This window comes from Argiope bruennichi, chromosome 1 (genome assembly GCF_947563725.1).
Source record: "Argiope bruennichi chromosome 1, qqArgBrue1.1, whole genome shotgun sequence".
Lineage (NCBI taxonomy): Eukaryota > Metazoa > Arthropoda > Arachnida > Araneae > Araneidae > Argiope > Argiope bruennichi.
In genome coordinates this window covers 125,348,694-125,376,545 of record NC_079151.1, presented here as the reverse complement: position 1 = coordinate 125,376,545, position 27,852 = coordinate 125,348,694, and the positions used below count along the sequence as shown (strand labels likewise).

General features: G+C 29.4%; 1 protein-coding gene across 1 annotated transcript; it reads right to left on the bottom strand.

The window, feature by feature from the left end:
• Positions 1-812: 812 nt before the first annotated feature.
• On the bottom strand, positions 813-27,852 carry LOC129974985 (solute carrier family 2, facilitated glucose transporter member 1-like). The gene is made up of 11 exons (XM_056087833.1): positions 27,802-27,852; positions 20,601-20,699; positions 12,803-13,088; positions 11,447-11,617; positions 10,446-10,553; positions 8,497-8,585; positions 8,311-8,409; positions 5,346-5,558; positions 4,851-4,926; positions 2,370-2,497; positions 813-1,319 (listed from the first exon to the last, which is right to left on the bottom strand). The coding sequence occupies exons 1-11, from the start codon at positions 27,850-27,852 to the stop codon at positions 1,176-1,178; spliced, it is 1,464 nt and encodes a 487-aa protein (XP_055943808.1). The 3' UTR covers positions 813-1,175.

Genomic DNA, 27,852 nt, shown 5'->3' with positions numbered 1-27,852 from the left:
TATATATATATATATATATTTATGAAGATCTGTAGAAAGTGGAGATTTCTTAAAATCGTGAGTTAGAACTTTTTGATGAAGATAATACTTCCTCTTTTTATACTCAGTATAAGAACAAGCAAAAACACACACAAAAAAAAATTAAAGTTTGCTGCAAATGATGCTTCCGAAATTTAAATCGAGCAAAAATAATTCATTATTTTTTGTATCGTATTTCCAATTTGGCTTTTTGTCCAATCAGGGAGGAAATAAAATCTCCCTCCATGGAATTGCTATGAAAATATTTGGACCCATATGGTAACCAATTTAAAGTCAACAACAACAAAAAGATTTTTCCTATTTCCTTTTTCCAAATAATTATAAATATTCTAATTACTATATCTTAAATAATTTGAAAAAGATAACATAAGAATCTTGGTTGCAGGCATTTTAGCAAAAAAAAAAAAAAAAAAAAAAAAAAAAAATCTTTTGCAAAAACTGATTAGATTTAGAAAATTTCTTAAAATATTTTAGACATTGAAAACAAAATTAATTAGAACAAGAAATGTTTGGATTATCCAATGGTGCATCTACTCTTTTTCCACGATAATAGTAAAATCACTAAGCTAAAATGCATGAAAAAAATCACTCAAAGTGACTAAAAGTATAGAATAATTTTTTCTTGATTAAATTTTTAAATTTGGGGCATAAAATCATTATTATGATTGTCTGTTTACCAAATTTCAGGGTTGAAAATGAGATAAATTGCTCTGCACTCATGCGCGCACACACTATAGACCAACAGACACAATAACAGTAAATGGAAATGCCAGTTATATAGAAAAAGTTTAATTCCAAATGAATATTTAAACATGATGAGAACAATTATTTACACAAAATATGAATGAAAAATGATTAAATATATGTAAAATACAAATTGAAGACAGGTTTAAAACAGAAAATATACAATGAGAGTGGAATTCTTATAAATTTATCATATAGATATTGATCTCTCTCATATATATATATAATATATCCATATAAAACATATATTCAAGTTCATTGAATAATACCATATGAATTTGAAAGATAAAGTTCTACAAGAAAGTTTCTTTTTTAAAAGATAGCCATTTGAAAAAAAGTTTCATAGTAAAAATAAAAATATGAGAAACACAGTTTTTCCATCCAGAAATATATTAATTCGTAGATTTTTCTCTAAATTCTGCTGTAATTTCTTCGACAGTTCTACCTTTTGTTTCAGGCACTCTATTGTAAGTGAATAAACAACACATTGCTAGAATAGCTGTGAAGATGAGGAAAGTGTATTCGCCAATAGATTCCTATGGAAATAGAATAAAAATATAAACTTGATTACAATAAAGCAATAAAAAAAGCAATCGAGAATAAAAATGAATCCAATCGCATACATGGCATTTGTTTGATTAGATGATTTCAAGAAACTGATTCATAAACATTCACAGACATTCATATCAAAGATGTTATTCATTATGTGTGTGTGTGTGTGTGCGTGCGTGCGTGTGTGTGTGTATTGTCTCATAATTTGGCAAATAATTCAATAAAAATGATCTTTTAAAGAATATTTATTGATTAATGCTGACGAAATTGACATAACCTTGTATTATCATTTTTATTGCAGTTTCATATAATTTAAGCTATTATAATTGAACCAATTTTTTATTCAGAAATTATGAGCAAAAATAAAAAAATAAGTAAAAATCATTTAAATAGCTTTGTATTCAAGGTTAAAAAAAATGCGAAATTTGACTGATACAATACCGGGTTACAATACCATACAGATTGAAGTTGTACTTAAAGCATATAGAATATCCATTATAATTATGACCCAAAGCTTGATTTAAAAACCCATTCAGATCAACATTTACAGAATGACTCTAAATGACCAATAATTTATACATAATATGTTTGCAATTACTATTGAAAAATATACCCAGTCTAAAATCCCCCCCCTCCCCTACAGTCTCTCTTCATCATCATATTTAATAAAATAATTATACCTCTAGAGTTTTTAACAAAAAAAAACAAAAAAATTTCTGCACTCGAGACTGAGACAAATAATTGAATTTCAATATTTTAGATCAATGAATGACTGCTTAAATAAAATGTTTTATTTTGATTGGCTGATTTTCATTTATTCAGCCATTGAAATGGTCTAAATGATATTCAAATTATTTGAACAGTTTCAATTCCAGCTGAATGATTTTTTTAAAACTGAAAATGTTTGCGAGACAGTAATCTTTTTCTAATGTCACTAATAAAACCGAGAGACTATATAAAATATAATTTTTTTAACATTTAATTTATTGATTATTCTATTTAAAAACAATAAAATTAAAGCGTATAATACTTACGACAATGGGCAAAAATCCAAGAGTGACACCGAAATTAGCCAACCAATTTACAGAAACAGCTATGCTTGTAGCCAATGGTCTTGCTCCTTGACCAAAGAGTTCTGCTACCAAAAACCATGGAATGGATCCTGGGAAAGACATATTTTTAATTTTTTTTCTTTAATTTTGCCAAGTTCAATGCATATTTTTAAAAGTTAACTCAAATGTATTTTTAAAAACTACACGATTTAAAAATTTCATATGAAAATAAGAAAAATATAATTCATTCTTATTTTCATATAGATGATTTATAAACATTTAAAAATTATTACATATATTATACATAAACAGACATATTTATTATAATGACAAAGAACAGAATGTACAAATTTCTTATTTCAATTTTCAACTGTTTTTTTTTTATTTCTTTAATACCATTAATAAATCTAAAACCAACATTAAACTAATAAGAGACCACAAATACTCTCTAATAAAGATATTAACTCTTTTCCCTAGCTTGCATAAAATAGTGGGTACTGAGCAAGGTGCAAATGTCACAAAGTGTTCATTTTCAGAGTTCTGTATGAGTTGTATGCTTCGTAGAATAGTAAAGAAATCCAGTGCTTGTGTATCATTTACTGCATGCCATAAATAAACAATAGTTATGAAAAATCCATTAATGCAAGAGATTTGGCAATTAATTACTGGAATATGGTTAATACACAAGTACCAGAAAAGAGAATGTATTTTAGATGCTTTTTGCTCATCTTTATGTCCAAAATTTTATTTAAAAACAAGCTGACCCGAAAAACGTTGTTCTGCAATATAAATTATTTCTATTGAATATTTTGGATGTTAACGAATGTATTGTAAGTGTTTAGGGATGAGATCTATGACAGAAAGAGGAATGAAGCACTGTAGAGGATGATCGCCGATAAAAACTAAAAAACACCAACCATTCATTTTCTCAATACAATGTATTTCATTAACGTAACGAACATATACATTGTTTGATCTCTTAAAAGTTAAACGTAAAGTGAAGAAAGTAATATATTTTTTTGTCCTAAAGTATAAAAATGAAAAAGAAAATCAATATTCATTTCGAAGAGCAATTGAGTGTACGATATTTTTTCTCAGTCCGTCTTTAGCCAACACAAATAAGCTCGATAGTTTGCCCATGCGAGATCATGCCACGTGTGAAAAACATGGTGTGCCCACATCTAAGCCGCAAACAGACATCGTTTGGTCTTGCGACATATTGATTGTCACTGCGAATGCGAATCTAATAGGAAATTGAACGCGTTTGAATTCGATTGGCACGTCTGCGAGAATCATTGGAATTCGTGGCAGCAAAACATTTTCGGCTCGGAATTTTACCATTCAAAATGGTGGCTTCGATAACGTTTTTCATCAATTTTTTAATGACCAATCGCGTGTCATTGCACAGCCATGGTGGGTTCAAATTCCGAAGTAAAATAACCGGTCGTAGAAGGTGTGGTGACATGCCTGGCAAATCTAGTGAGTTCAAAAACTCTGTTGGATAATTTACAGCTTAGTTAGGATCGAAAACTGTATCGATCAATTTGTATGATACCAAGTCGCCTGGCAACGACGGCTGTATCTTGAAGTTTAAATCGTCGACATCCACATTTTTCGCTGCCAAAATGGCTCTTTCTGCCATCCACGAATGATTTATGTATTGTGTGCGTACATCAGGAAATATGCGGTCAATGAGAGCATTTTGCGAATCAACGATAGTGCAGAAATGAGTGGGCAATTTATGAATCCAGTATTTTCATAGACAGCAACATTTCCATCACCGATATGTAACAATTGGTCCGAGAATGTGTCAGCAGATGGATCTTGTAGCATTTGCAAGCGCGTGTTTAATTTTAGCTGGACTTTTTCAACATTACGTCAGAGTAGCGATGATTTCAAGCAGACATTGTTCTCCTCAGTATACAGTGAACGTAGATAGGAACACCCTAATCACCTAGCGTTGTGAAATATACTTTACAGCCTATTCTCATACCTACCAAATACACATACAAAATTTCATAAAAATCAGTCGAGCCGTTTCGGAGGAGTTCGAACACAAACACCGTGACATGAGATTTTTATATATTGGATTATAATTAAATGGATAAAAGAAACGAATGTAACAAAATAAAAACAAGCAATTTATAGATTATATTACTTAAGTAAATATGAACTTAAAAATAAGATTCCATGCTTTTATATCACTAGAAGATTTTTTATAAGCAATTTAACATAAAATTACTTATAAAAATTAGACGTTCCTTCTAAATGCTACACATTTTCATTGGTAGTTATAATTTAATGAAATATCTGAAAGTACCAGAACTGAATTGCAGAATTTATTGTTAGTAAAATTAAGAAACTGCAAAAATTGAACATTTAAATATTCATATCTGTTAACAACTGTAAAGATTACTTCTTAATCACGGAAATATTAAGCTTTGATCTAAAAAATAAACTCACCTGGTCCACTGGCAAATAATATTATAAACCCAATTATGCAACACACACTGACATATGACAGCCATGTGGCTTGTGGCTGAAATACAAAATAAAAGCTATTACAATGTATCATGATAATGAATACTTCATATCAAAATTTATAATTTGTTCAGAATTATAAAGCAGATAAAAGATATTTTAAAATGATTATCAAAAGACAGTGTTGAAACAAATATTAATTTCGTATAAAATTCACAACTATGTTTTTTATTACTTTTATAATCAAAGAATATTTTTTAATTCAGAAAATATATTATGTTTCATATTTATATATAAACCTAATAACAAAGCTAAAATCTGAAAAAAATCCTAAAATTTTTTTTAATAATTATAATTAAATTTGCCTTTGTTGGTAAAGTATACTAAAAACTGCTTTAAAATGAGATTTACATTTGTTGAGATTGATAAGATGATATGAGAATTATTATTATTAGAAATTAAAATAATTTTGCTTACAGTCAGAGCGAGAGATAATGTTAGTAATGCAGTGATAACCATCATTCCTGCTAGCCCTGTAAGATGAAGAGTTTTTCTTCCAGCCTTTTCCACCAAAACCATAGAAACAACCGTCATAAGCACATTCACAGTTCCCATTCCTAACGTAGCATAAATAGCCGATTGATTGGACAGTCCAGCAGTGATGAAAATTGAAGTCGAGTAAAAAATAACCTAAGGAAATGACATAAGAGAAATATTTAAAAATAAAAACTCGAATATAGAAACTTAGTTTGATAATTATAAAATACATAAACATTTGGGGATTATGTTACCTCTTGATAACAATTTTAATTAATTTGAGTTGAACACTACTATGAAATAACAATTTCTTAATTTTCTTACTATAACATTTTTACAGCATGTACGCACACCTCATTACTTAATTAAATGAAGAAACGAAAACCATAATGCAATTGTATATAAATTTTAAATTTCAACAACTTTCTTAAAGAAATTAACTAAAATAGATAATATGGTATTGATTGTCAAAAAAATAAGATACAAGGTAATAAATTTCCTTAGATTTTATTTGTAGCATATTGATAAATATATCCAAATGGTAAAGTCAAATATTATGTGGAAAGTTAGTTTTCAAACAATTTATCTAATTTTGATTATTAGGGTGTCATAAAAGTTTCTTTCTCATTGCGCTATGAATGCCTTATCTGCCTACTTGTGCACACATGTAGGCTTGTCTATTAGCCGTCTATGCCATCGGTTCAGTCCTTCAACTGTGGCAAAGCTGGGCTACACCCCCCAAAAAACTCATTTGTCTATTTGGTGTGATTGGAAAGGCTCGAGCTCCTTCCTCAAGGTGGAACAATAAATTCTACGAAATACTGTCATCAACTGGATCAATTGAAAGCTGCTATAGCAAAAAAACGGACAGAATTAATGAATCGACGAGGCGTTGTTTTTCATCATGACAACGCGAGATCACATATTGCATTAGTCGTAAGAGAGAAGCACTTACAGTGTGATTGGGATGTTTTACCGCATCCTGCATACTCTCCAGATCTCGCTCCATGTGATTATTACTTCTTTCTGTTCTTAAAAAATTCTCTTCGCGATAAGCGCTTTAAATCAAATCAAGGAAAGAAAAGCGCACCTCGAGGATTATTTCTTGTCCAAAGCACAACAGTTTTGGAAAGCAGGCATAATGAGGATTCCCGAGAGATGGAAGAAGGTAATAGAGCAAAAGGGTTCTTATATAACAAAATAAATAATATCTAAAACTGTAAATATCGTGTATTCATATCATATTAGAAATAGGAAAGAAACTTATGGGACACCCTAATGAATTAAAATTAAATAAAACTTTCATTCATTGAAATGGAAATCCATTTTAATATTTACATTAGATTTGATGTTATCGGATACATTCTTTTATTAAAGAAATATATTTCACAAGATACTAATAAATAAGTCAAAATAAAATGCTAAAGATGAAAAAAAAATGAGCATGTTAATATATATTACTAGCCACCTTTGGCGACCAGCCGGTTCACCAATCTTAATGCTTGTTAAAATTTTAATAATTAACTATTTTATGTAATTCCTACTTTAATAGCTTCTTCATTAAAATGTTTCAAAATTTCAAATTTCAATTGACTCAGAATATTATAAAGGCCTTCAGTCATAACGTAATTTGTATCTATCCAATTTTCAGTTAGCTCATGTAGAATTTATGCTTTAAATTAAAGTGGAAAAGATTAATCTGCAATTAATATAATAATATTTTTTACTGAAACAAACCATTTTTTTTTTTTTTTTTTGATTACTGAAAACAGAGTTATTGAGCATTTAAACCTTATGGGCACTAAAAAATATATTTCTTAATTTATGTAATATCTCAAGAATTTGTCAACAAAATTTTTTCAGTTTCATCTTTAGAAGTATATTAATTAACAATGTTTAATTTTAAATGCATCAAACACTAAGAAAATAAACAGAATCGTTTAAAATAATCAGTCGAAAACAGGTTATTACTTAAAAAACGATGAACTTAAACTAACATAAATACAATTTACTTGCAAAAGCATACAACTAACCTAAAAATAATTTAAATCATCCGTTGATAATGATTGTCATGTCAACAATTAGAACACAATGCGCATGCGTGAATTTTCTTCGCCAGTTACGGTATCGCAAATGCGTGAATTTTTCTACTCCAGTTGGGGGTAACGCTATGCAGATTAGATATTTTTAATTTCCTTTATTCTGTGTTATTTTAATTCAAAAGTACTTCAGAATGAATCTGAAACATGGATTAATTAACAATGTTTAATTTTAAATGCATAAAACATTAGAAAATAAACAGAATCGTTTGAAATAATCGGCCGAAAATTGTTAACCCTAGCCTCATTACTGTTGGGAGAAGAAAAAATGGAAGCCTTACTCATTTGGCGGTGGGGAAAATGGAAGATTTTTTTGGCGGGAAAGTTGGCGATGGGGAAAATGGACGATTTTTTGGCGGGAAAGTTAGTTTTTAATTAATGATTAAAATTATAATTTCAAAAAAGGGACCCCAGGTGTACATTCCCGACCTCCAAGGTACACATACCAAATTTGGTAGCTGTAGGTCAAATGGTCTTTTCTGTAGAACGCCAACACACACACACACAGAGCTTTATATATAAGTATAGATAATATTTTGAATAACTTTATGGAGTTATATTACAGAAGATTACATAATTAAAACTTAAAACAGTTTTAAAAAAAAGTCTTGGACCATCTAAAAAAATTTATATCTTTACTTGAAAAAAAAAAAAAAGGTTATTAATTATTGCATTTATATGATTAAAGTTGAAGCTTTTAAAACATAATTGATGTTTACATATTTGAAGCAAGAAGTAATTACTATTAACATCTAAAAAAAGATTTAAAAAGATTTTATAAACATTACTGAATGAAATATACTTACTGTATTAATACCAGACAACTGCTGAGATAACATAACAACTACAGCAATGATTAGAGGTTTACGCAGCACAACATTTCCCCACATTTCTTTCAGTGTGACCTGTAGGATTTAGAATTCATTAATATGGAGATCAATTTTATGAAAAATTAATATAACAACATTGAAATATTAAAAAAAAATACTCACTTTGGGGACCATTTTTAATTCCTGTGATTCATTTCGCATTTCATCCATTTCATAGTGAACATCACCAGTGCCACGGAACCATTTCAGAGCTAAATAAAGTCCATAAATTTTGTATAAAACAAAATTAATACAAAAATAAGTAAATATCTTTAAGAAAAAGCAACACAAGTTGTTGCATATTTTGTCACTATACAAAGTAGTATTGCACACAATTTCAAACACAATTCAAAAGAATGCAATACATGACACTATGAAACAAAAATGAAAATATTACCAATTTATTATTTTTTAACTTCATGTTGAAGCATTTGCCACAATGCTGGATCAATTTGAAAATCCTGATCTCATAGAAAGCCTGTTTAAAGTTGTCATCAGAGTCAAGCTTCTGACTGTTGAGAAATCTCTTCATGGATCAGAACAATTGAAAATGCAAGAGTGATGCTACTCAAAAGCCTCTCAACCAAAAATCTTGCAATTTTGGATGAATGGAGGAAAAAAAAAAAAAAAAACTGCATGAATGGATGGAAAAAAAAATTGCAAACATTTGATGAGGATCACTCAACATAAGCCCAAATATTCTTGCATTTTCATCTATTTAGACACATTCCTTGACAGTCAGAAACATACTCTGATATTGACCTCAAATAAGTAGTGAAGCAGTGGTCTATTAGAGCCCTTTTATGAAATAGGGACTTTCAAACTGATCCAGCAGTTTGATTATATTTCTGTATAAATGTTAGTCAAGTTAAGAAGGAATAAATTGGTAATAGTTTCATTTTCATTTCATATCGTCTATCATTGCATTTTTTAAAAATTATTATTATTGTGTTCAAAATGATGAGTCTTATTTATTGATACCTTTTCCTATAATGTTTATAAGTTAGAAATCATTATTCTGCTTTTCGGGATGCTTACAGTTCAATAAAATGTTACTTAATTTGCCATTCCTCAAAGAGACAGATTTCTACCTAAACAGCTGTATAAGGTCACACAGTAGACGAAGATGGTAGGCAGGTAGATAAAAGATAATTATTAACCTAGTAACCAAATAAATAAATTTGTAGCAAAAATGAATTATAAGATATTAGAATAATATAAACACTTTGTAAAGCATCATTAATTAGACTCCAATCTATTGTATCAGATTCATTTTGTTATTATAGTTAAAAACACCAAAAACTTGATGAAATTGCAATAGTGTATAAATGTGAAGTTATGAATTATAATAAAAACATTTTCATAAAGTAATGAAAATATTAAAATAACATAAAAAAAATTGATGCATTGATTAAAAGTGTGCTAAAATATGAAAATAAATCGGCCATTATTTTTAAAAAGATGTTACATAATATACAACACTTGGAGCTGCAAAATGCAAAATCTGAGATGCATTTGCTATATTTTAAAAGCCCAGTATAATTTTCTTAGACTTAAAGCATAAGTAAAAAGAAAACTACTGTATAATTCAGAATTTTAAGTTCTTTTATTTATTGCTAAAAGGCTTATTAATTTCAAAGCGTTATATTTTATAAAATATTGAGAGAGAATTGATTCACATAGAAAAGAATAAATTTAGAAAAAAAAGTTCTATTAAAATAAAACATTTTTAACTATAAAAAAATTGCATTATAAAAATGGAGCTAAGCTAAAAAAAATTACTCAAAATATATTAAATAAATATTTTGTGTAATGAATTCTTGAAAAGACCATTATAAAATTTTCTCGAGATATGTCTGAATAACATTCTCATAGTGCAGAATCGGAATCAATGGTATCAGATTAGGAAATTTCTAAAAACATTATTTAAATTGAAGAATTTAAAAATTAAAATGGAAATTTTTACAAATTTGAAATAATGGTCTTTTATAGAAATCTTCCTGAAGCCATTACATTTCTTATGCTGAAATTTAAAAAAAAAAAAAAGAAAAAGAAAAAGAAGAAAAACTTACCTTTCTGAGCAGCTACTTCTTTTCCTTTACATATTAAGATATATTTTGGAGATTCTGGGCATAAAGGTAATGTGGCTAACATGAAAATAGCAGGAACAATTATTAAACCTAAGGAAGGAAAAGATAGTAACCTTATTAATAAGCATGTTCACATAAATAAGAAGAGTTAATGTTCATAAAATTAATCATTAAACTAAATATCCCCCCCACGCACACACAACATAACTGATTAAAATAAAACATTTAGTTTAACAAAATTATTAAATCGTAAATCAAGAAATATAGGAATTACCTAATATTTTGCCTTCCCATATCAACATTAGAATTTCAAAATTATTATAATTTAGGTTTCTTTCTTTTTACATTTTCCAATGAAGGAGAAAAAAAAAACTTTTCACAAAAGTTATTATTTGCAAATTCAGGTATTTCTTTTAAAATGATATATTTGGCTAGATTTAATAACAAATTGAAAATTTTGAGGCAGTAGTCTTTCAAAGTTGACAATATATTTTTTTCTTTTCTTTTTTTTCTTTTTTTTTTTTCTGTTGCTTTCCAAATAATTCATTTTTGCATAAATTCCAGTTTTCCTTAAATTTACATTTTTCAGTCTTATAAAACAAAACAAAACTAAACAAATAAAAAAGTATACAATTTTAAATAGTTGTGTATTTTTTATCAATAATTAACAGTTTGCAAAGCAATATTTTTGGAGAATCAACTGATTAATCAAAAGCAGATAAAATAAATTTTAAAACAGAATAGAAACAGGCTTCAAATTCTTGTAAAATAAATATTATTTAGATACATCAGTGTAATGAAAATAATATGAATATATCTATTTGTATTTTAAGCATGCAAGAGTTATTATAAAAGCACATAATATATCAACCATACCTAAAATGCCTTGAAAATTTAACAAGAATTATTTTCAAATTTTTTTAGTAATTTATTTTGTAAACACTAAAAAGATTTTTGAAAGGGTAAATATGTAAGCATAATACCAAAGAGTACTGGCCATCCACCTTCAGTACCAAGAATTTCTGGCATGCCCAGAATTTGAGATACAAGAATAGTGAAAGTTATAATCAATTGATATATTGTTCCTACTGCTCCTCTCAGATGTACAGGTGATATTTCTGTCAGATACATTGGAGACAAGCCAGCATTTAAACCTATAAACAAAATTTACTTATCTGAATTATATTTAGTGGAGATAGAATAAATAATATACAGTATGATTTGCTATTTAATTCAAAAATTATAAAATGTGAAACATTTAGGAAATTGTAAAGGTATATAAAAACATTTACATTTGGACAAATATATCATTACTTTTTAGATATACAAATGATCCCATGAATGTTTTTGTTATATGACATTAAAATTTTACTTTAATAATATTCTCCAAATTGATATGAAGTCTTTCATTTTTTTAATAGGAAAATAACCCACTTGAAATCAATTAAGTGATTATTTATCATATGGATCTTTTTCTTGTAAACAGCAGATAAATCAGTTTAATATAAAATAGAATGCTGCAAATATCAAGAAATTCAAGCCAAAATGCATAAAAGTGGAAAATATATCTAGATTTTTCAATAAAATCATCTGAAGGAAGTTAATTATTACATTAGCCTTTTCATGCCAAACTTCATCTAAAGCATAGATTTCAGCAAATTTCCTTTAAATTTGCTAAAAATTATTATGATTAAAATAACCAAAGTAAAATTATTAACTTCTTAGAAAATTTCAGAAGAACTAGTGAAATTTTATTAAGGGATTTTATTGATACATATCAAAAGATTTTTTAAAATTATAGCACAATATAAAAAAACATTGAAGATTACCTTCTAATTTCTTGAATTAATATTAAATTTATTTTTAAAAGAACTTTAAGACAAGAAGCTCATTTGCACTTTAAAATCTGATTAATGGAAAAATTTGGTATGCTAGATGAAAATAATTTAGATACTTTGGAACTCATACTAATTTATCAGACAAATAAAAAAAAATGTAGAATGCATAAGCTTAACCATGGAAATGAAATTTAACTGTCCACTGAATAATAATTTTCTAATTAAATTATTTACATTATTGATATGTTTAGATGACCAATTTATACTAAATCAATGACATTTTATAATATGCAGCTGATTCATATGCTATTCATATTTTGAAATAAAATATCTGAAATTTCAAGATTTCATCTAACTAGATCTGCAAGTAATAGGCAATAGAGTATGGCTTCTTTACTAAAGGTAATCCTTACTTCCACATTTATAAACTTTGATCATTCAAGTATAATGCAACTGTTCTATTTATAAGATAGTAAGTATTATTGGATTAAAATAACTTACCAGAATTAAGACCTATTACAAATCTGCCTGCAATCAACATTTCATAAGATCTGGCCATTTTTCCAAAGCCCATCAGTGCAGCTGCTACGAATACAAAGGCATTATTCAGCAGAAGACCACCTTTTCTACCAAAGTTTTCAGCCAAATAAGCTGTCCCCAGAGCTCCAAGCATGCCACCAAGGCAGAAGATTGATACCATCAGTGAGAAAATCAATGTCACAACTGAATCACTTGGCACTTCATTGTATCTTTCAGAATATGTTTCATTGATGAATTTTTCAACAAGCTAAAATATAATTAATCAAATATTAATTTTCATGAACAGTAACAAAAAAAAATCAAGAAAATGTTTAATAATAATTCAATAAAATAATACACAGATTTCACAATTCGCAATTAAAACTAAATGACAATTAAAACATAATTTATCAGTAAATAAAGCAATGAATAAAAATAAATTTTTAGAGTTAATGATTTTAGAAATAATTAGTTCAACACCTCTTAAAATATTTATATTGTATTTTAGCTATTATTAAAACCAATATTTGCATATTGTTATGCCAAAATAGATTTTATTATATTAAAATTATATTTTATTGCATACTTATCGATTATTTATATAATCTTGAAACAAAGTAATAAAATTACCCACTAACGTAAATGTAACATTTATAATGTTATAATAAAAATTATATAATCAATAATTTAGCTCAAATAAATTTCAAAATTTAAAAGTTTACAAGAATTAAAAATAAAGGCAAAATTACATTTTAAACTAAAAAGACAGTCCAAGAACATTATAGTAGTATAACAAATAATAATACAAAAAATTGCCCCAACACTAATATAAAAGTTTATTTTAGTTTTTTTTATATAAAAAAAAACCTTTAGATTGTTGAAGTATGATTATTTTGAGTTTTTGATAATACACAACCAACTACTATAGCTTGGAATTTTCTGAACTCGATATTTAAATATATTTTAAGAATTAATAAAACACATGAAAAAAATTACTTTAAAAAATGACATTAGAAATTGCCTTACTTAAATTTTAAATCAGAATTTTGGAATAAAAATTTAATTAAATTTCACATACTGAATTTCTTTTTTTAACATTTTGTATTATATCAACATTTGTTTTAAGTAAATTTTTATTTTTTTAAATTTTATTTTTTACTCTATTGCCTTCAAATTAGAAATAGTATTCTTAAACTTTTAACCCCTTGTCAACTCTTTACAGATGAACAATATTTTCATGGTTCTATTTAATTAAGAAATAAAATTACCAAAGCAAGTCAAAAAATATATAAAGATAGCATAAAAATAAATTTAATTAAAGCTAATTATTTAGGAAATTAAGAAAAAAACTAATAAAAACTTAACAATGTTTGCAATGTAAATACTGTCTCAATTGCTTAACAGAATACAAAAGCTTCAGCTGTAAAAATGGAATTACTAAGATTTTTAAAAAAATTCAAATTCAGCTATTGTACTATATTCTTCAGTTTAGGCAAAGACTGCAATGAATAATTCATTTGAAATTAAAATTTTGAGGATGTCCTTAATAGATTCATCAAAATATCCAGACCTTATTCATTCAAATGCTCTATAGAATGTATTTAGAAATTGAATAATTGTTTCATTCCTTTCAAAAACTTAGTGATAAGTGACTTATACTTACAATTTCTAAACAGTCTCTGTCGTATATATTTGTCTAGATAACAGTTAAATTGGTCTTGGAACATTTTCCATTCTTGGGTTTCTAAGAAGCTAAACTTTTTTTTGAAACACGAATTACTTAAAATTCCATCAGTAGGGTTGATAGGATCTTTGAAGTTCTTTGAGAGTTTTATAAGAATTCTTTATCTTTCATAGTTAAATTAATGCTCAATTTCTGATATTAAGAATGGTAATGATGGCCTTCCTTAAACATTTATTCATAAAGAGACTCATTGTGAAATATTTTTTTCCTGCAAGAATTGGTAGGCTAGCAGTGTGGAGTCTAGTTGAGAAATCCAAGAGTGATTCTGAAGATAATGGTGTTATATTGAGTTTCAAGCATTTAATAGGGTCCAACAACAATGAAATGATTGATTGATGGGGTTGTGAGATTTTTTGCTGTACAGGCTGAATCTCTGCATTCACAACTATATGTAATGTTTGTTAATATATAAAATTTTAGATTCTGAAGGGTAGTGGTGGAGACTTCATTTTTCGATATTTTGCTGATAAATTCTTCAAATCTGAAGATTTCAAACTTAGTTTATTCCAAAGAAAGCGACAAATGGTAGAGTATTTTGAATAAAAAATTAAAATATGATCTAGATTATTAATTTCTTTGCCTGTTTTATACATTGGGCTGTTCGAATGATTGTTGTTGTTGTTGTGTTTATGCATACAGTGCTAGTGCAAAAGATTAGAGTTCTCCAAAGGCCTTGGTGACAAGATCTGCAAGTTCTGGAGCCCGATGGCTATGGAGGATTTCGATTGGGGGTGCTCCAAGTTGAGAGGGAACCGATAATGGCCTGGTAGTCAAAAACATGATCTGGAGTTAGTTGCGAATGGGGATAGTACTTGCAGATGCGATAGGATTTTATATTGGTTCCTGAGATCTTCATGCCTTTGAAATGTCCAGTACGTCGCCTACCTATTGTAGAGGAAAGGTTTCTTGGGCTGTTTAGATCGGGGATTGTTGCCTTGCTAAGATGCTGGTTTCAGATCCTTCGCCTGTTGCCGCCAGGCGAAGGATAAAATTTATTCGGAAGATTAAATTTATTAAAAGAATTGGTGTTATTATATTTTTCTGAAACTTTCTGAAGACATAATATCCCCCCTTCTATTCTTTGACTATTTCATAATGGCACAGATATCCGGAATTTCTCTAAATTCTTCAGGTATCTACTAAACCAGATACTTATTTTTATCAAAGGAAGGAAAGAATGAGGTTTGTTTTCCGGCGTATGCTCCTGAACGGATTCTTAGCTTGTGCCGGGTTCACAAAAATCAAAACTCGAATATCACAAAATTTTTTATCAAAACCGTACACTGACAGTTCTGTTTACAAACAAGTATATGTATATTGCCAGATACAAATAACCCTATTCGAAATTTAAAATTCAAAAATTGGTATCAAAAAATGAAACTGGATTTTAAATTAATCGTAAAATATAATGCATGCAGGAACGAATTTTTATTTATTTTAGAATCAGGATATGAAGTTATCAAATTGTTCTAAAAATTGTTTTAAATATCTGGGGGCACGGCAGTGCCCCCGCCAAGTCGAGAAAAAAACAAGCGGCACGCCGTAACATCCTTTTCTCGAAGCAGTTCAGGCCATTTTTGACCCCTATAACTTCGTTGTGAATAAAACTAGGAGCCTGAGTTTTCAGAATCCAAGTAGGCATTATATAAATACGGTATGTTTCAAATTTCATTAAATTTGAACCAGTAGTTTAAGAATTGTAACTAGTCAAAGTTTGTGAATTTTGTCACTGACTGACTGACCGATCATGAAAACTCTAAGGCACTTCTAGCTGACATAGAAGCTTCAAATTTAGAATACAATTAGTATTTTGTGTATAAATCAAGGAAAAACTAAAATATGCGTGAAATTATGGACGGATCTATAAATTTCTCGAAGTTTCGAGCATTATCTATTTTGTCGGCAAATTCGTCGCCAAGTCGCCAAATGGCCGCCAAGTTTGTCACCAAGCTCTGGGATCACTGGCTGAGTATCCGACAGCATTCAATACAGATTAATGTAAAGCGGTCTTTCTTATGATGACACTATTCTCGCTCGGAAGCAAAAATTACAGGCTTGTAACAATATCTAATTTGAAATAATTCAATTTGAAGCTGTGGAAGCTGCAAACGCAATGAGTGATTTTCAGAGAATCAATCTGGTAGAAGAAGAGTAAACTGATCTTCAAAATATGATCGCAAAACTTAATGCCGATCAAAAAAAGAGTCTTCTATATGATCACAAATAAAATGGACACAACTGATAATAACGCTAACGTTTTACGCTGTTTTGTGAGTGGAACTGGGGGGCACTGGAAAGAGCTTTTTAATAAAAACTCTGAAAGTTTGGGTTAAGATGTATTTAAGCAAAAAAGTGGCAGTTAGTGCTCCAACAGGAATACCTGCATTCAATGTGAATGGATTGACTATACATAGACTATTGCAGCTGCCTGTAGAACACAAGTAAACACCGAAGTACAAGCCACTTTCTGATGAAGTGCTCCAAGTTCTGAGATCAGATTTAAAAGAAGAAGTGTTGTTTTTCATAGACGAAGTGTCGATGATATCCAATGTTACTATAACATATATTCATTTACGCTTATCTGAAATATTCGACACAAGTGATGATCAGAGTGGGTGGTTTGGAAAAAAACATCTTGTACTTTTCGGAAATCTCTTACAGCTTCTGCCGGTAAGAGAAAAGTCACCTTTTGAAAAACTATCAACTGCTGAAACTAACAAATTGTTAGGTTCCCTCAGTATACCGAATCTGTCGATTGAACTGTTCACATACGATGAACTTACAATTAACATGCGACAGCTCAATGATTTTGACTCTGTTGAAATGCTAAATAGAATAAGATTAGGTGTGACTACACAAAAAGACCGCGACTTACTCTCGACTAGATTAATAACTCTCAAATCCAATTCAAATGAAAACAGATTAATTGAAATAAATGAACACCTCTTGAAACTTCTTGATGATACCGTTTGCTTATTACCTACAAAAAACATGTGTCAATAATTAAATACTGCAATGCTTAAATCTCTTCCACATCCCGAAATAAAACTTACAGCTATAGATAGCATAGATTGCCCCAGATACCTAACAAAAAGAGCTCGTGAATGCATAAAAAAATATGAAGACGATGCTTCTATGACTGCAGGCCTCGAAGAGAACATAATTATAAAAATAGGAGCAAAAGTCATGTTAAGGCGAAATATTGACGTGAGTCTTGGTTTAGTTAATGGTTCTATCGGTATAGTGCAAAGAGTAAAGGTTGATCCGGAAAATACAAAAATAATTAAGAAAATATACATTACATTTAATAAAGAACATGTTTACGAGCTTAGTCCGGTCAAAACTAAATTTGAAATTATTAATAGAGCTTATGTTCATCTCGAACAGTTTTCCATATGTATAGCCTATGCTATAACCATACACAAAGGTCAAGGCCTAAGTCTAAATAATGCACTGATGGATATAGGTTCTGCAGTATTAACATCCGGTCAAGCTTACGTGGCAATTTCGAGAGTTATACGTCTGGACGGCTTACATCTAATAAATGTCGACTTTGGAAGTATTAAAGCGCAGGAATTCTCAATTTGTGAATACAAGAGACTAAGAAGCATTTACCGTCCAGACTTGTCAAAAATTGTAACATCAAAGCTTACGAGAAAAACCCATAGAGACAGGGAGTGGGCATTAAGAAAAAATGTAGCTGAAGCTCAAGAAGTAGTACCGAAAAAGAAAAAGAGGAAGACTACATACAAAAAGAAATGAGATGAAATCAAAAACATAACTTGTAAAAAAACCAAGTCTCGCAACTCAGTTCTTTTATCTTAAAAAGTTGAGAGATCCATTTAATACCAAGTCGGTCAATTTATTCAGTCCCTACTTAAGGGTGTTTCTATCTTAAGTTATTACGTAATTAGCTAACTTAACAACATCTTATAGTAACCATATCAATATTAAAATTCTTTTATGGTTAAAATAAATAGATTGACTTGGCAATCGCACTAAATAATCTAATTTAATATAATATGTTAATGTAATCTAATTTAATGTAAAGATACATTGTGATTTCATGCGATGGGGTCTCATCCCGAAATTCACCGAGAAGCCAAGTCAATCTATGCGATGGCCAAGTCAATCTATTTATTTAAATCATAAAAGATTTTTAATATTGATATGGTTACTATAAGATGTTGTTAAGTTAGCTAATTACGTAATAACTTAAGACAGAAGCACCCTTAAGTAGGGACTGAATAAATTGACCGACTTGGTCTTAAATGGATCTCACAACTTTTTACGATAGAAGAACTGAGTTCCGAGACTTGGTTTTTTTTAAAATTTATGTTTTTGATGGCATTGAGTTTTTCTTGAAATCTCATAAAAGACTTAAAAGGAAATTTCCCTTTTCTTTTTATAAGACATTCCTGAAGGAGACACTTTTTCTGATAATTTTTATTTAGTAAAATCTCAAAGTATCAGCAAATGAGAGGCTTTTTATATTTTAGGCAGCGCTAAATCTGAACACAGTCATTCCGAAAAATGTTGCATAAATTCAAAATTTTTGAAAACATTGCATGGAGCAAAAATCTCCATTTTAACCGATATCTGCCCTAAATGAATTAAAAATCATAATATGAGACATGTACTCGATTTTACATTTTCATTAGGGTGAGGAGCGATTATTAAAGAATGAATAGTAACGAGCCATTTAACTATTAGCAGGGAATGTCAAGGCATTTGGGTATATGATTCCACGACACCAGTGCTATTAATGTTGCTGAAGATTCCAAATCGATTAATACAAAACTGCGAATGCCTCTGCTAAACTTTATTTTTCAGCAATTATTTTGTCTTTAATCAATCAATCAGTGTCATTCGTGTTTTTCTAAATGAATGTTTTATTACGGTAACTAAGAGGGGGGGATGAATGATTTTTCAATGTATAAAGTTAAAGAGTTTCCGAATGAAATGACTAATAAGAAGAAAATGGTGCTGAAACAATCTTGAAATAGCGAAGCTCATGTAAAGATGTGACGTGGTTCATGAGATTGAATGATGCAAAAATCAAAATGCTAGGAAAATATTTACAACTACAAACTCAAGAAAAAAAATCTAATTAATTAATCCCCTAAGGTACAAAAAGAATTCAAAAATTTTATTTGTACCTGAAATAGTTTCAATTGCTAGTTAGAATAAAGTAAGCAGTTTTTTTTTAATTGTTTGAGTTTTGATTTGTAAAAAATAGACATAATTAGCATGCATGAAATAAAATTCATCAAAAGCGCTCTTCAACGCAAACTGCCGGTCCTAAAGTTATCAGATTTGATCAGTATTTATATTTTTGATAGTAGATATTAAGTAAAAAAGGGGTGTGTTTTCCAGAATATTTACTAGATTTTTAGTATATTAAAATGTGTTTTTCCTCAATAAACTTCTTTAACTCATATTTTTCTTCAAAAACTTTTCAACGCATTTTAAAATTCTTGCAATTAGTTTTTCACTGCTATTAATCTTATCGATCAACAATCTCTTTAATTATAAAGAATTTTCCGAAATATTTTTAAGCATATTTTATAACAGTAATTTTCAGTGTTTTAGTTATTGGATATTTATACTTCCTCATTTTGAAACGATATTAAATGCAGTCTATTGAGTGTACATTATCATTACTACATAATTAAAAAAATTAATTAAAGATTGGCGAATCAAGCCTAGATCAAACATTATTGTGCTGCAATGTTTTGAAAGAGGTATTTTAACTTAGGAATGAATAATTGAAAAAAAAAGTTATACTTCAATCAATAATAGGAAAAAAATTTATTAGCGCAACCATAATAATTTTTTTTATTCATTTTCATCATGGTCCAAAAATATAAATCCCCTTTTCCTATTTTTTCAAACTGAGGCTATATAATTTTGTATACTAACACTGTATATAAAAAACTAATTTCAAATCTAGGTATAAAAGATTAATTTAAAGTGTATACCTAAAGAGTATATTAACTATATTGATTAAAAAAAAGTGCCTCGAAACACTCTTACCTTTTGAGGTGCATTAACAACTCCTGTGTTGTATCCATGTTGGAAAGCTGAACCAAAAGCTGCTGCTGCAATAGCAAACACCAAGTGACCAGTTAGACCCTAGTGAAGAAAGAAAAGTTTATTCACATTTCATAAAACAATTATTCGTTGAAAAGCAGAGTCACAGATATTATTAAATAGTAATAATTTGTTATAGTAATTATTCAAAAAAAAATATGTAAAAGCAATTCATTTAATTACATGCATTTTCTATTCTATTCTCAAAGCGAAATATTTTATATAAAAAAAGTTCAGTGAACTAAGTTGTTAAGGATTGAAAAATGTTTATCTTTGTTGCAAATAGTTACATTGTTTTGCATATACAAATAATGTGGGTAATTTGTGGTACTAAATTCCATAATTATCAAACAATTTTATAGAACTGTTTAGATTTTGTAGCTGAATAAAAATTCAAAGGATCTATGGAATCATTTTTATCAAAATATTTATTTAGTAGCATAAAATGATAAGCATAAAAATAAACGTGCATTTTTAATGCGTAACTTTTGTAGGTCCCAGTACTAAAGGTATATTTCATGGAATATAATTTTTTTTAAGGATGATTTTACTGAACACTCTTGTTTTTGATGTGCTGAGAATTTAGGAATGTGTTACAAACAGTCATCGAATCATTCTCCATTTTCCAAAAATCCACATCATAACAGTGTAAGAATATTTCATACATTATATCATATTGAACACATACTCATCGAACATACTTGCACTGTCAATCTTATGCGAAATAGCAGCTTTGGAAGTAAAAGAAAAAATATCATTTGGGTTTGCAACAAAGTTATCAGACACTTTCAAATATCCACTCTTTAAATAATATCTCAATACAAAATTCAAGTTTTGTGGAGCAACGGAGAAAAAGTGCAGCACATTTGAATTATCAACAAGAAACGTTTAAAATTTGAAAAAAAAAAAAAAAAAAAAAAGGAATCTGACACTATTTGAACATCATTATTAGTAAAGGTTATTTGGGGTGAGAGTGTAAATTGATTTCACTTTATGACGAAATTAAAAAGTAATTAAGACAATTCAATAACAGTCTAGTCTATAATTTATTCACCAGGATATAACAGTCATGACACGAAAAAAAGTGTATTTCATCAAATTTTGGACGCAGGAATATATAATTTTGCCAGACATATAATTTTGGTGTAAAGATCATATTCCAAATTTTATCCTTCTGGTTCAAACAGACAGTTTCAAAAACTGTCAAAAGATGACAAATTTTAACCTATGGGCAATAAAGTCAAAATTAAGGTGTATCGTTGATTCAACAAGTACCCTGCACCATAGACATGAGAATTTTAAAATGAGCACAATTTTAATTATTACATTAAAAAAAGAAAAAAATGAAATATGTATACATGTAAGCATTATTTTATGCGAAGCAGAATGCAGTTTCGAAGACAGTGAAGCGACTTTCGATTTCGAGACGTCGTTTTATTTCATCTTGGAAACGCACGCATTATTTACAAGCAGGAGCGACGAGCAACACACAACACAGAACGACACAGACAGAAATGAAGAAAAACCTCTTGAACATTTTATCTCTGGTCTTATATAGCCTGAGATATTTATAGGGAAAATATTTCTCCATAGTGCTTATATACAACGAGATTTCATTAGGGATTTTCGCTACACGCGCCGATAAGGCAGGGAAAACACAGGGATCTTTTAAAAAAGAATTTGTCACGTCAGCAGTGCTTTGTCCTTTCACTCGGAGCGTGGGAAAGTTAGGCTTTTAGCCGATTCAGCAATTTTACGAAACTTATATTGAATTAATTAAGTACAGAAAGTGGAATTAGATCAGGAAATAAGAGAATATTTTAGAATGAAGTGACTATGGGCTAAATTAAGATAAAACCTTGGAAATTAATTAAATTGAAATTAGAGTTTAAAATATTATTACATATGTATAGCAAGAGATTTTGGTTGAAAACAGAAAGTTCTCAAGAGAAAAGATTTTACGTCTGTGAAAGAAAAGGACCACGCCGCGATGACAAGAGAGCTACTTTAATTGAGGAAAAGAGATGATGGGCAATTGTTAACTCTTGACCTATGATTTTATATAACTTCCTAATTAGATGACGCATCCTTTTTGGGACATTTATATTATAATAGGAATTAATAGCAATAAGGAGATACGAGATATTGTAGTGCTTTTAAGTGATTTTTTTTTTTTTTTTTTTTTTGTATTTTAAAATTCTCAGTATTTTCATTTGATTATAGATTAAAAATTAAAAATTTAGTAGTTCGATGAGATTTGTCATTGTATGCGAAGGGGTTAATAAACAAGTTACTTAAATGATCACAATGCGCACAATGCAGTAGTTTTGGATATGTTGGAAATAACTCAGAAAAATGACTAAATTTTCTCATATTAGTAAATTAAATGAAGAACAACATGTTTGCCTTTCGGCAAATTCGAATCTTTAGTCCGGAATATCATAGTAAAGCAATATTTTATTCACTTTTATTTTCGACAATGTTGGCAACATGTAAAGAACGATTCTTGCATCACATTCCCCGCTATTTACAGATAGTATATCAGATTAAAAACATTTTGTTAGAATGTGTTTATCTGGCTCGGGAGATTCACCTAACTCTTCAGGTCGAATTTTCAAACGATTACAATATTTTCTATATTTCATATACGAGAAAATAAAAATTAACTTTTCTGAAAACGATATGTTAAGTAACCTTTCTTTTGCTGTGCCGAATATAATTATTTATGCAGAAATAAATTATTTATTAGATGTTAATTCTATTTTAATTTAATAAATATTGAATTAGTTTATAAATCTATACTAATAATGAAGATGAATATGTATATGTGTGTGTTGGTACTCTACAGGCCAGACTGTTTGACCTCAAATTTGGCACATATACCTTGGAGAGGAAATGCGACCTCAGAGTGATTTTTTTAAACTTTAAATTAAAAAATAATCCAGATTCTGAGTTTTTTTAGCTATAATTTCTAAAAATATTTCTACATAAAAATGATTTTTATACCATTTTGAAGATCAAAAATTATCTTTTCAAATGATGTCAGTTTAGTTGCTGTAAAATTCCTTAAATTTAACTTTTAAGCATATTTGTAAATATATTTCACAACGATATTTTCATTGTTGTAAATGAAACCAAAATCGTTTTCCTTTGTTTCATCAAATATTTGATCGTGTGATTATCTTTCATTATTGAAGTAGAAATAATATGTCTAAGACTTGCGTAATTTGTAGGATAAATAAAAAATAAATAAATTAATAAAAAAAAAAACGAAGTTGCGAAAACATCAAATTGCCTCAGAGGTGAACTGGACAAAATTTCAATTCCACGTCATGGAATTGTTCTTCACAATTTTCAAATATAAAATGAACAGAACATATGCAAACCTATTAAATAAAGGTTTTAATGTCTGACAATTTGGCGCTATCATGGGCATGAAATTTTATCTAAACGATTGAGCCTTTTCTGTATAGCAGACAAAAAAAAGATCGTACTAAAAGAGAAGTACCTTGCCCAATATCTGTCGCTATCTACAACGATATCATGGGAAGATTGATCCTTTCGATCAAAGGAAAGAAAGATACTAAATAGGAAGAACATCTAAAGAACAGTGACGCTGCTGTATCTTTTTTTTAAATTTTTTTTATTTACCTTTGAATCGTAAATAGTTTTATATCGTTGCAAATGAACGAAAGAAATAAGGTTATGCCAGCTAACATTCCGTACAGCATTAGATCGTCAGTTAAATGATGGCTATTCCTCAAGTAAAAGGAAAGGCGGCCCTACTAACTATTAAAGTGGGCTTAGCCAGTGTGGAAAATCATATACCAAAGTTGGTTAGAATTATAGACGATAAAGGAAGTGTAGAACAAACGCCCAAGAGAAGAGGACCCGCTACAGGACAGCAGAAGTGAGGTACTCTTGTGCATTGCAACATCCTTCTCATTTTTCCCATGGCAAATAATCCCCGTTAAATGGAATTCTTTTCATGGCTGTAAATGAAGTATACTTCCCACCCCAGAATTTAAGTGTAAACTTAAAATTTGGATAAATATATTACATATTTTTGTTTAATTGGTAATAAAGACAAGGGAAAAAAAAAAAACCGGGAGAAATTTAAAAGAAATAAATGGCCCACTAAAGGATTAACTGATATTAACTACAATATTTCCGGCTTTTCAAGTGGTCGCCAAAGGCGGCTATCAGATAAATATTAAACTATAATATAAAAAATATTGTATTAATCGAAGCAAAAATATTTAAATATTTTAATTAAAGGGAAAAAATATCTTTGATACTTTTTTTCTACGCTCTGATGCATAATTCTATGAAGGGGCATCAAGTATTTTTAGTGCTAAATAGGGTAGCGAGAGAAAAAAAAGTTTTTTGAGCATTGATTAATGAAGAAACCTCCTTTTTGTTAAATAGAACAATACTATTAAAAAAAATCAGTGAGATTGTGTTTTGTAAACGCACACACACACACAAAAAAGATAAACAAATACAAATGAAATAAAGGGGAAAAAATAGCATTCTCTAGCGCGTCTAGACAAACCTAAATTTCCGCGCTGACCTCGATTTCATCCAGCATGGCCCCATCTGTCGCAAAACTGGGGCAGAGAAATTCGGAATCTTAACTAAAACCTTTAAACGAGGACGATCGATATAGACTATCATCTTACCCCTTTTGCCACCCACAGCTTTACTGTGCTTCGGGGGAAGTAAGCGCGACGTAATGAACTCAGAACAATGAAGAATTATGTGTTTCGCTTACTGGAAATTAGCTTTTATGAACGCCCGTTATCTACAAAGAAGGGAATTTATCTAAAATCGAATAAAGAAGTTTCTTTGATGAGATGGTTGACAAGAAACAGCATTGCGACCTTCGACGCAACTAAACCGCAGTTTGCATTAGTTAACCATCTTTCATAGACAGTTTATGTCATATAATACATGGGGTATGTACTCTAAATGTGATCCAATAGCCAATCTCTAAACCGTTAGAAATAAACATATGCTTCCAGTTGGGAAAAGATGCTTTAAATGAACATAAATAATTATATTTTATGCTTAGTTTAGTTATATTTATGTCGCTTTTCCAAGCAATAAGAGGGAATTTTTGAATGGATTTCGAAATTTTGAGTCGTGGTCAGATGACAAGAGCGCCACCCGAACCGTCTGACTCCTCTCCGAATTTCCACTTCATATTAACATTACAGAATTAGGAATCGACAAATTTCATGTTCAACGTTTTTCAGTAGTTAATTGGCTGAAACTAAATAAAATATAATTCTTAATGACATTTAGGGAATAAATTAAACTGACATTATGTTTTTAAGATATAAGCATGTTCTTCCCAAAATGACTAAATATTTCGAAAGATCACATTTTTTTAAATAATTTTTCTGCATTGTATTTATCTTATTACTTTCGCTTGTTAATTATTTTACGACGAAGTGTTATAATTTTGAAATTCCCATTTCGCCCGGTGCAGGCGATAAAGTCGCCAAAAGTCAAGCAATCGGCGCTAGAAATCAATGATACAAACAAAATATTTCCACTGGTATCCTTTCACCGATACATTTTTAAAACTTCGCTTGCAGAGATTTGAAGTTTTATTAGCATTTTTTTTAAAAGTATGTACTGTGTGCTGTCGCAAACAAAGTCTGTTTGGTGAGATTTGCCCGGCAAAATTGAAACAAGCCAAAAATTCTAACCTTACATTTGTTTGTTTGTTTGTTTGTTTGTGTGTGTGTGTGTGTGTGTGTGTGTGTGTGTGTGTGTGTGTGTGTGTGTGTGTGTGTGTGTGTGTGTGTGTGTGTGTGTGTGTGTGTGTGTGTGTGTGTGTGTGTGTTGGTTGTAAGCATGATAAAAATCGTCAAGAAATTTCAATCGGAGATTCTAATGAATTTTCAAGTTTTGGATTTCCTTCAGTTAAGGAGGGGAGGGGATCTTGCTTTTGGAATGATATCTGTCGCTTTGAACATGGTAATTCAAATGAGCTAAATGGAAGAAATTTTATGCATTCTTAATACCAAAATTGTAGATCTCTTTAAAATTTTAGATGAAATTCGTCTTTGTAAAAACGCACTTGATAAATCAGGTAATACAATGAAATACATAGATGAAATTTGGCATATAGATTTATCACCAAAGATTTTAAATAATTTTCTCATAATTAAATTATTTTAGATAATTGAAATTTACACTCCTGTTTGAAACTTCACGATAGTTGATTTCGGAACGACTTTAGGAACCTATATCAAAGTTGCTGCATTGGATATATTTTGTAATAGCGAGTAGCTATTACAAAATACCAAGCATACCATTGAAAATACACGGCGAAGGTTTCTAAAACAAATTCCTGTTTACGATGGTAAAATGACTAAAAAAGTCGCCAATGGATTGTATGTAAATTTTTAATTTTTAATCTTGATCAAACGACATAAATTGTACTGGAGGCTGTACCCATTCTCCAAACTTCCATATCATGTCAAAGGAAAGACATTATGCACAACAAATACTATGTGTGTCAGTTAGGAATTAGCTTTGACTTTATATATAAGTACCTGAAACTGAAAGGAAGAGTTACTTTCAGGCTTCGTTAGACTTCACTTACTAACATATGATTTCTTTATGCTTATGGAAAACAAAGGTACTTTTCAGTTAGCAGGGCGCAAGCGAAAAGTCGCCAAATAATTTATACCTGCTTCAAACTTGCATACAAACCTAACATTAAAACTTTTTTTTTTTGTTAGGTTAGGACACAGGTCTAAATTATTTGGCGACATTTTGCTTGCGACTGGCTAACCGAAAAGTGCCAAAACAAATTGTTTAATATAAACACTTAATATTTTGGTATTTGCGCATTAAAATAATCATCAGCGAACTTAATATTATCTGCCATTGGCAAACAGCATCAAATTTTAGTTAAGGAAAAATCTATTTGCGTACGAGTTTTGGCGGTTAATCGCTGTCATGCAATTAATGTGCAAGTGCAAAACTTTTTTCTAGAATCAGATGGGATTAATCATGAGACAAAAGTTATAAAAATGGATAAATATCCTCAATTATAGCTTTTACAACCAGAATGAAAAAGTAATACGTTAAGTTTATATGAGTAGGTTACAAAAAAAATACTCACCTCACCGGCTAAGAAGCGTTTAAAAGAGTCGGGAACCATCTGCTCGGCCAT